Source organism: Diceros bicornis, chromosome 16, assembly GCF_020826845.1.
Source record: "Diceros bicornis minor isolate mBicDic1 chromosome 16, mDicBic1.mat.cur, whole genome shotgun sequence".
NCBI classification, from domain to species: Eukaryota; Metazoa; Chordata; class Mammalia; order Perissodactyla; family Rhinocerotidae; genus Diceros; species Diceros bicornis.
In genome coordinates, this window is record NC_080755.1 from 25723062 (window position 1) to 25734231 (window position 11170).

An 11170-nucleotide genomic window follows, 5' to 3' on the forward strand; every position below is an offset into this window, starting at 1 on the left:
TCTTAGTTTGCCAGAATAACTGAAGAATACTTTAAAGGCTAAATGGTGCCTATATGGACCAAACATTTAAGACTTTTCCTGTCTTAGAAAACAAAGTACTCTGAGCATTTAACATTTCCTTCTGTCAATTTTTTTAAACCTGAATTTTTATTATAAATAAAATGATATTTAAGACACTGGGTTTAAAATATACTGTCTGCAGGGCAAAAACTTGGAAAATGCTTTCCCTAATTGGTTTTTGTTATTTGTCAGCATCCTCTTTATTATAAGAGCTGAGAGGGGGAAAAAAAACGAGAATAGAGATGGCGCAATCTCCTGGCAAGTGTGATATTCTGATTCAAAAAGTAAGTTTTTTCAAAGTTGTTTTCATCCTCTTGTATCAGGATGATGAACACAATTATTTTCTAACAATTTCTTTCTCAACTTTAATATGCGCTTCTCTCAGTTGCATTAAATTTGTTGGTGGAATATAAAGGAAGATTCTCTTTCACCATTTCAAAAACTGAGGGAAAAGAAACCCAAGTCATAGACTGAATGTTAGTGTCCGCTAATATTGGAAGAAGGCAAGATTTGCTGGGAGTGCCAGTAAAATTAAAAGAGAGAGAGAAAATGTGGATCCAGCGTGATTTAAGCAGTGGACTTGGAGATAAGCAACAGAAAGGTGTATGTCTTTCCCCTTCATGGCATTTGTTCTTTTATCAACGATTTCATCCTTTATTATGGAAGATAATAATGGGGTTTTCTAGACTATGCCCAGGCTCTGTGATACCCTTGCTGATACGAAAATTCATTAAGAAACCACGTGTTTGAGAGTGCTAGATGAGTTTTACACTTTTATAAATGGCCTTTGCATGACTAAAATTTCAAAAAGTATACATAGGTATAAAGATATCTATTTATACCCATAAGACACATACTCATCCACTCATATATTCATACACAACTATTTTTTACATAACTCCATATTCATTGTCCAAATCAAAAAAAAAAGATGGAAACCACAAACTTTCACAGTGGAAGAAAAGTAAATTGTACCTGTTGCAGAAAAAGTGGGAAAGGACCCAAGGAATTCTCCATCACTGAACAAGGAATAGGAGCCCATCTTCTCTTGGCACGTCTTAGAACTTTTTCCTTAGAATGGCTTTTCTTTAGTACCTCAATTTAGAAGACAGAAAAATAAATGATAAAGTCAATGACTACTTTATTCTCGAACATCAGAACTCTGACACATCTTTCTCCTCTCGTGAGGATTAGCTGGGGAGGTGCAAAACCATGGTAGTGCTTGAAAACCAAACTAAACGTCAACACTGCAAAAACGCAATGAAGAAATGGCTGCCCTGTTATCACAGCCATCTTCTTGAGAAAATAACTTGGTAGAAATATGGAAGAAAGAAAGATGGAATTGGAAGCCTAGAAACAAAACTGAAAAAAAAAATTACTGTTGCCATATTGCCATGCAAACACATGGGAGGAGAGATTCGTAAAGAAAATAGAGTGTGCGCCCTTCTAAATTTAGCATAAGCATCTTCCACTCACCAGTAACTAGGAAGAGCCAGAGGACCAACAGAGAGATCTGTGTCAGAACGAGGAGAAAAACATGGTGACAACTCTCAAATTGCTGCAGTGAGTAATGGCCAACGGTTGAATAGAAGTCATTTTGATCTTGGGCGTCACAATATAATAAGATGCATGAGGTTCTCAAGCTATATAAGGTCCTCAATCTCATAGGAACCTCAACCTACAATAGTCATCTATTTTCTAAGACTACAAACTATGCTAAGATACATGGGACCTCCAGAGATAGAGTTTCAAAACTTGGTTTTCGAAATCTATTCTACAGTCAAGAAAAATACTGCTTTGTCTAATTCAAGTTCTTACTCCGCAGCATATCCCAATTTCTCCTTTTGTGTCCCAAATGGAAAGGAATTACAATCTGTAATAACCTATATTACACAACCCTTTTCCATTTGAACACTTAAATTCTGTCATGGTTTTCATTCTTCTTCAAGCTAAACTATTCCATATCCTTTCTGACTCCACGTCTTCCCTGGTAATGCTAGCTACATTGGAAGAAAATATTTCATTTTTATGGTTTTGTATACCTTTGTTTGATGCTCTAAAAGAACAAGTATTTTCTTCTCTTCTTGGTTCTCAGTGTTGGAAAGTAATATGGTAAAATTTCTCTTCTCCGAGGACAAAAGAATAGCATTTGTTGTATAGACTGAACCATCTTCTAAAATTTGGAAATCAGGATCACTTGAACGAATTAGATTTGCAGATTTAAAGCACTCCTTCAGGTTAACTGTAGACAATATACATAGCAATCATTTGTAAGGTAAAACAAAACAATATAGAGTTTTAACAGTAATCTACATATTTGGTGGGGGAGCCAAAAACTTAAAATTAATTACACTGCCACTTTTAAATTTTGCATTTGTAAAAGGATAAATGAAACCATATGTTTAATTAAGTTGTGCTTAAATACATCACTTCTAATACCTACTTTACATCTTTTTAAAGAAGAGACGTCAGTCTTGAAATAAAAGCATGCGAACTCCAGTGTTTGAATATTTAAACTGACATCGAAAAAAGTCTTTCTTTATTAACTGAAATTAGCTATAGAGTAACAGATAAAAACACTTGAAGTAAATTAAACAATATCTAGAGGATTAAAATTGGTAGTTAAATTAAAATATTACTGAACTCTTTATTGTTAAATAGTCGTCATATTCTGTGTTCTCATTGATCTGATCTTTTCACAGTTGAGTTACGTGAAAAAAATTAATTGATAAAAAACAATATGTGGATGTAAATGTCAATAAGATGCCAAAATGTTTTAGGATGAAAATCCAAAAACAACAACTCAAGAAATAGTTTCAGTACTATTTCACAATTTCATAGAAGCATGTTATAACATATACCATATCCTTCATCTAATGTAATATTGATAATTATTTTATTACTGAAACTAAACCTTTTTATCTGCTTCATATAATCATATTTTTCAATAAAAACCAATATTCCTTTCATTGGAATGACATTGTATGTATTACAAATTATAATGTACTATATTAGTTTAACTAATTAGTTCCAATACAGTTATCCTTCTAAAAATTTACACTAATTTTAGAAGATCACATCAAATTAGGATGTATTTCATATTTTGGCAGTTTCTTACCTCTACCAACAAATTTCTCAGCGTCTAGTTTGGAGGGAACATGTAGCGTCACTTTTTTGCAGGCATCACAGGCAAATGTTAAGATCTAAAAAATCAAATCAAATTATGCATAAAAAATCCTTTTCATGCATGTATACTTTACATAAATTATAAATTTGTATAATTACAAATCAGTTTTTGCAGTTGGCAAAATGAAGTAAGGGAGTTTTCTCCATTTCTGATTTTCTTACTGGAGTAAGAAATCAGAAAAAATTGTATGGAGGGGAAGAATAAAACAATAGACTGAGAGTCATGGCTCCCTCCTTCACAAAGCATGTAATCTCAGAATTCCTTGCCCTCTTGGACTTTGTTTCCTATTCTGTAAAATGGAGTTAACAGGAACTTCACTAAGTCAGTGGATATATTGAGAAACCAATGCCAACCTATGTGAGAGCCCTAAAAACCATGAGGAAGGCAGCACAGGTATGTAAATAGGAAAGTGAAACCAAAACAAATGTGATGAGCTAGCAAATTATTTCAAGTAATTCAAAATTGCCTACAAGCTACGATACCAAATTAATAATATCCTAAACAAAAATCCCAATGTTTTTAAAGAGAAGCATTAACTTATCGCCTTGGAGTGACTTGGAGAGTATTTATGTATGACCCCACACAAACAAGCAAATAACTTTAAATATGAACTTATTTTGAAGGTGCATCTTCTCATAAACCAGAGTTAAGGTCATTTTAGAAAATATTTCACTTAAAACTTTTTAAATGAGTTACTGATTTATGGTGAACCAACTCCAATACAATATATATTTGAACACATTGAAATTTAATTCTGTTCCCTCTGAAACTTTACAACAGATGCTTCTGAAAGATCACAATTTTTTTCTATAGTTCTGCAAAGGCCTTCAACCAGAAGCGAGATAGCTAACTAGCATTTACACTGTTATTTACAAAATCTATAAACACAAATTAAAATCATCAAAATTTAGATGAAAATTTTTATTTGCAATACACACTAAAGAACCTTTAATTATCCCATTTAAATTATATGTGAAGGATCAGGCAAGACAGAGATTACATTTCATTTGAAATTTACAGATGGACACAATGGAGAGACTGTATTTGAATTACAAATTAAAAGATGAGACGAATTTCACAGGCTGCAGAGTCGAGAGAGAATAGGAATAGAATCAGATGACTGAGGAGTCCAGCTCGAGGTGACTGAAAGCATATATCCCCTTATTCGCTCAACTAACATTCATTGTTTACTAGGTGCTAGGCAGTGTTCAAAGGCTACAGCAGTGAACAAAGCAAAGTCCTTGACCTCATGGAGATTATGTTAGAATGAGAGACAAAAAAAAAAAAGTACACAAATGCACAAAGGTCACATAATGCCAAGAGACAAATGTTGCAATTTGTTTATGAGAAAAATAAAGCAGGGAGAAAGGTTGACCAAGGGAAGACGGGAAGCCTAAATGAAATGAGGAAGCAAAGCAGTTCACTGACTGGAGAGGAGTCTTCCAGGGGGAGCAAAAACCAGAACAAAGGTCTGGAGGAGGACTTCACCTGGTGTGTTGGAGGAACAAAAAGGAGGTCATAGTAGTAGAGCACAGTGAGGAAACAGTGACACAAGATGATATTAAAGCGACAACCAGGGACATATCACGCAGAGTCTAACAGGCTGTATTAAGGAGTGCAGATTTTATTCTGAATGCAAAGAGAAGCAACAGCAGTTTAGAAGCTGCAGAGCAGCATAATCTGGAGAGTATTTACCTAGAATCATTCTGGTGACTATGTGAGAACAGACCACAGAGGAGCAGGAGTGAAAGCAAAGAGACCAAGTTGGAAGCTACAGGAGGAGTCTAAGAGGGGGAGGACGGTGACGTGGACTAAGGTAAAAATGTTGAACAAGGTGAGAAACGGCCAGATTAAGATAACACTTTGGATAATGGTGTCCTGGACATCCATTCATTTTGCACTCAATAAGTATTTATTGAATCTCTACTATGTACCAGACACAGAGTAAACGTGATTTTCATGAAACAGTCAGTTCAAGGGTAAGACATTTGTAATTTCAGTAAAGTAAGATGAATCCTATGATGGGGAAGTACAAGGTGCTGGGGAAGAGCACTGGGAACTAGCTTTGTTCAAGAGCCAGGTGAGGGCCAACCCAGTGGCATAGTGGCTAAGTTCACACACTCCAGTTTGGCGGCCTGGGGTTCGCAGGTTCAGATCCCAGGCGCAGACCTACACACTGCTCAAGCCATGCTGTACCGGTGTCCCACATACAAAATAGAGGAAGATGGGCACAGACATTAGCTCAAGGCCAATCTTCCTCAGCAAAAAAAGGAAGATTGGCAACAGATGCTAGTTCAGGGCCAATCCTCCTCACCAAAAAAAAAAAAAAAAAAAAAAGAGCCAGGTGATGTCACCCAAAGAGTAGCCACAAGTTAGCCATGTCAAAAGGAGGCAGAGTGGATACGTTAAGGCCCAGAGACGACACAGACCTGAAAATGAAATCTGGAACAGCTGATGCATATAGCACAAGAGGGACAGATGTCTAAAATGGATTCAGAGAAGTGGGACAGCATTAACAAAGTATATGGATCTTTTGTCCTAAAGATAATAAGAAACCACGGATTCGCGTTAAGCAGATAAATTACGTAAGCAGCTCTCTAGTTGAATAAGGTTAAGTTTGACCAGTGGGAATGGGTCAGAGGGGAACGATTTTCATTTCCAAAAATGGCAACTAGTTCATTCAGACAAACTCCCATGCCCAAACTAAAAATGATGGATACATTTTTTTTAACCATCCTAAAACATATAGCAAGGAATTGCTAGGCAAAAACTGAGGATAAAGCTCGAACACAGAGTGGCAAGAGGAACCGAGAAATGACTTCCGATTTGAAAAGATTTGACTCTGGTATGATGGCCTCAGAGAGCGAAATCAAAGCGTGGGCTGCCTAAGATCTGAGAGACTAGGGGCCCACTGGGACCTCGAATGCTAAACCTTCATTCTAAGGTTGAGTCAGAAGAAAACCGGCCCTTGCGTGGATTTGTGGTCCACATTCACATCACTCGCTTTGTCTAGGAACCTCAAGCCATTAATTAGTTTACAAAAGGCCTGGCATGTGATCACCACCATAGATGCTGAAAGACATTTGAACAAATTCAGTAACTATACTTACATATTTTTAAAAAGGCTCAAAACACATAAATTGATAAATACTTCTTTCAACATGATTTTTATATTATAATCACAACATCAATGGGAAAGCACTAGAGGCAGCCCCACTAAATTCAGAAAGAAGATAGACTTTCCAAGGTCATCATTAATGGGTAACATCACATTAAGGTATATTAGGCAAGAGGAAGATATTAGATGGCACATGAACTGGAAAGGATGTTAAAAAAAAAATCTCTATTTGCATTTGATGTGACTGTTTACCTGGAAAACCCAAGTAAATCAACCAATAAATTACTATAAAACAATAACATAATTTGGGTAAAGGAGCAGAAGTAACTATTAAAATACGGAAATCATTAGTCTTCAGACACATAAATAAACCCAGTTGAATAATATAATGGAAGAGAAGAAATGATTTTCAAAAGCAATAAGAAGTGAGAATGTCAAGGCATAAACTTAACAAGAAACATGTAAAGCCTATTTGAGAAAAATCTGAAAACATTTCTGAAGGACACAAAAGTAGAGTTGCACAAAAAGAAAGACATATAATTCTTTTGGATAGGAAAAATCAACAACATAAATATATCAGTTCTCACTAAGTTAAATTTTAAATTTTATGATCCCATAAAAATCTTAACAACGTTTTTTCTGGAACTAGATAAGCTGATTTAAAAGGTCATAAGGAAAAATAAATAGTTAAGAATAGACAGGAAAATTATGAAAAAGGAAAGCAATAAAAGGATATTAGCTCTAGCAGATATTGAAAGATTCTATGAAGTCTCAATAATTAAAACAATGCAGTGTTGGTATATGAATAGATAGAAAGATATTAGATACATACAAATTAAAAAGGAAGAAGTAAAACAATATCTATTTGCATTTGATATAAGTGTATACAGTCCAGAAAGGTTGTAACTCTTTGTTACACTCACCAACAATCTGCGGGAGTTTCTATTTCTCCAAACTCTTGGATGTTTGCCAAATGAGAAATGAGATTTCAATGTAGTTTTAAATTCATCTTTTCTTATTATGAGTGAGGCTGAAACATTTTTATGGGCCATTTTTATTACTTTATGGGTATTTTTCATGTCTATGTTCATGTTTGACTTCATGCTATATGAGCTCTTTATATATTAATAGATTAGCCTTTTAAAATATGATCTGCAAATATTTTTTTCCAGTTTATCAATTACCTTTGACTTTGCTTATGACGTTTTGGTTTGGTTTAGTTTTTTGCCATGGACAAGTGTGTGTGTGTGTGTGTGTGTGTGTGTGTGTGTTTTAATATAATTGATTTTCTCAATTGTAATAAATGGCTTTGAAATCTGAGCCATAAGTAGGTCTTCTTGACTCCAAATTTAAATAGAAATTCACCATGTTTTCCTCTATTATCAATATGGTATACATGTTACATTTAAATCTTACATGTGTTTGGAGTTTTCTGTGGTGTCCTGCATGAGGTATGAATTCAAATTTACCTTTTGCCAAACAACTACCTAGACCAAGTAGTCTCATACTATATATATATACACACACATACAACTTTTACGGAGGAAAGAGGGAGCTGGTAACATCTACCAAAATTATCCAGTCATTTACACTTTTATCTGGCAATCCCATTTCTGGTAATCTGTTCTATAGATATACCTGCCCTTATATGAAATGATATATATACAAGTTTATTCATTGTGACATTATTTGTAATAGCAAAAAGTAATAGCAGAGGTGATGGACAGAAGTAAAGATATTGAGATATGAGATATTTCTGAATGTAGATATAATGGGACTCAATGATGGATTAGGAGAGGGGAGCAGTGAGGAAGGTAAAACAAACAGCTTGTAGACTTCCTACTTGAGGAACAAGGTGTACGGTAGTGTCATTTATTGAAATACAGAACACTAGAAGAAAAGCAACATTGTCTGGGAAGATAATAAATGCTGTGTCACACATCATAGTAGGTAGAGAGATATAAAGGCCTATTGTTCAATGAAGACATCCACGTTAGCAATATAAATTTAATATGTGTAGGCATCAGTATATTTTAGGAACAGGACCGAGAATAGGGAGTCAAGGTGGTCAGGAAGGGTAGAAGAAGAGAGGAGTGAATTTCAGGAGTAAAGGTACAATCTACAAGGTGGAACTGTGTAAGGAATGATTTGGATTTAGCAGTGGAGATCCCTGATGATCTTAGAGAAGTTTCACTCGGTGTTTAGGCAGAAGCCAGAGTTCAAGTGGTTAAGAAACAGGTGAGGTGAGGCAGTATTAGGAAGTGGGAGAGGCTGATTTATAGAACGGTGAAGGATTACTTAGGTGTATGGGGAGGAGGAAATGCAAAGCGTGTCCCCCAAAGACATTTTTATTTAATAATATCTTCTATCACACTGGGGGCTCACAACCACAACAACCATCTGAGGCCGGCAGGGCTTTGCACACAAATATGCACAAGAGCATAAGAACAACTTGAGGAACTCACGCCAAGCTTCTAGCTAGAATGTAGTGGCACAAGGGGCGCAGCCAGAGCCAGAGCTCTTTTTCTCTCTACCCCACTTTTGCCCTATGCAGTTTTGAAGCCAAGGAAGGCCAAGGAATGAGGATAATTCAACTTGAGTTTATTCACTTATACCTGCTTTCTTCTAAAAAGGATCTGAGCTGACACACAGGAAGTTCTGTGTGTAAGCACATGTAGAGCAATACTATTTATTGCCACATCTATTACCGCCCATGCCTAATCAGCCTTTTCCTTCAAAAAACAATGGCCAATGGTTTAAAAAGAAGTAGCAACTTTATCAGGAATCTAACCAAAATTCATTCCTTTGTCATCAACTACATATTTCATGACTTATTTATTCCATTCTTGGTTTCCTCAATTGTAGAATGTTAACTGCTGTGCACCTGGCCCTGTCTATGTTACTATTGTGCTCTGGGAATTTCGTTAAGGGTTTGAAGTCCATGGAGTTCCTCGGGAAAGACATTCTAATAATAGCAACAACTACAATTTCATTACTTAAAAATTTAAGGAATTTGCTGTAAAATGAGAGCAGTAGAGAAGGGGAAATTATCCGAATATTTCAGCCCCCCAGTTCCACCACTCCCAGAAGGAATCTTCCTGCTGTCTGTTCTCCAGGTTTGTCCCTTGTCCTTCAAGGTTGACTTGAGCCCCAAAACCTGAGGCTCATCATGAAAGGACACTACTCTTTTGCACCTGGTCTATTTAACTTTTCTCCTTCCAGGGAACCAAGGACGTCCAGTCTGCGGAAGCTCTAACCCCAAACTCTCCCATGCTGCTCCCTCCCACTGGATTCCTCTCACTGGGAATCTTCTGGTTTTTGCTGCCAGGGAGGGAGTTGTCCCGCCCCAAATAAGGCCAGCCCCTTTCGCTCCCAGCTCCGGGTAGGTAGGGTCGTTGCTATTGTGTTGTTTCAAGTGAGAAAGAAGCCAGAGCAGGAAGGCAGGGGGACAGAAGCAGCCAGATGCCTCCAGGGACAAGAGATCGGAACGATCACTTCCCCTAAAATTAAGGGGAAAGTAACCTCACGTGCAGACAACGGAAATTATGCAAAGGGTCACCTAGTGCCCGCCCACCCACTTTAGGCGCAGAGGGTTGAGACCACCCCCACGCTGCACCCCCCCCCCCCACCCCCCACCCCCAACACACACACACAAAGAGCAATCTCCCTAAAGGCGCGTAGTCCTCTTTCACCCAAGGACACGCGCTTTCCGTCACGCCCAGCCGGCGGCTCCCTCTCTCCGCGGCCTGAACCCCGCACCGAGGCAGAAGCGGACTGCGCCTTCCCCGGGAATCGCGGCGGGCGCGGAGGCGCAGCGCTGGCACACGGCGCTCCCCCGCTCGTACCCAGAGGCCACGATTTTGGATGGGCGTTTGCAGCTCGTGCCTCCGTCTCCCATCTGCCAGCGCTGCTTACATCCATGGAGACACTCTTCGCGTTTCCTTCGGGATCGCGGCGCCGGTCGCTATCCTCTGTCCGTCTTCCCTCCCCTACCCCAACCAACTCCATTTTTTCACCCAGCCCGAGGTCCATTAACCTCCGCTTTGCCGGCCACCCCCACTCACCCCTGCTTCCAAAGTTTCCCTCCTCTCCCCAGTCGGTCGGAGCCCCCTCCCGGGAGCCGGTGGCCGGGCAGCCACTCACCGTGAGGGTCAGTAGGAGTTGCCGGCAGAGGGCTCCGCTCGGGGAGCTTGTGGGTCGGGCTGCCGCCATGGGAGGACTCGGGGACAGGTCGCCGGCCGAGGCACCCGGAGGCCGGGATGCGAGGGCTCGGCGGGGACACGGGCCGCGGCCGGTGCAGGCTGGGCCGCCGCGCAGGAGGAGTGCGAGCAGAGGAGGTGGAGCGCGAGGAGAGGCGCTTTTCTTCTCGATTTCTCTGAAGCTCCTGCCTCTCACCCAAGGGGCTTTTCCTCTGGCCGAGGGTGGGGCTCCAGGCGCGTCCGAAAGAAACCGATCGGCCCCTCCTTGGTATTTTCTTAAGTCTTCATTTCTTTAAGAACGCAACAGGTGGGAACTCCCTCTCGCCGCCACCCTTTTACCTGCGCTAAGTGTTTCTCACCAGCGGACGTCACCTATATGCCGCATGTCCCCCCCCGCCCCGGTGTCCGCCTGGAGGATTAACAGCTGGCCCTGCCCAGCTGAAGCCCTGACTGTACAAAGACTCACTCCCCGAGCGCGCCCGGCCGCGGGAAGGGGCGCGGACCCGGGCGCGCTCCCGAGCCCCGGCTCCGCCCTGCGCGCTGCCCTTTCGGCCAACTGCGGGCACTGCTCTGAGGTCAGGTACAGACCCGCAAGAGCCATTCGAG

General features: G+C 39.8%; 1 protein-coding gene across 4 annotated transcripts in view; it reads right to left on the bottom strand.

Annotated features, from left to right (window-relative positions):
• DSC2 (desmocollin 2) overlaps positions 1-10959 on the bottom strand; it is a 33698-nt gene extending 22739 nt beyond the window's left edge. For 2 of the 4 annotated variants that reach the window (XM_058556936.1, XM_058556938.1), the window contains exons 1-4: positions 10509-10959; positions 3179-3263; positions 2103-2302; positions 1036-1146 (exon numbers count right to left, since the gene is read on the bottom strand). In XM_058556936.1, coding sequence (XP_058412919.1) covers positions 1036-1146; positions 2103-2302; positions 3179-3263; positions 10509-10577 — 465 coding nt within the window. In that variant the 5' untranslated portion in view covers positions 10578-10959. Of the gene's footprint in view, positions 1-1035; positions 1156-2102; positions 2303-3178; positions 3264-10508 lie in introns of all 4 variants that reach the window. The other 2 variants (XM_058556935.1, XM_058556937.1) reach the window with 1 other exon arrangement.
• Positions 10960-11170: the final 211 nt, after the last annotated feature.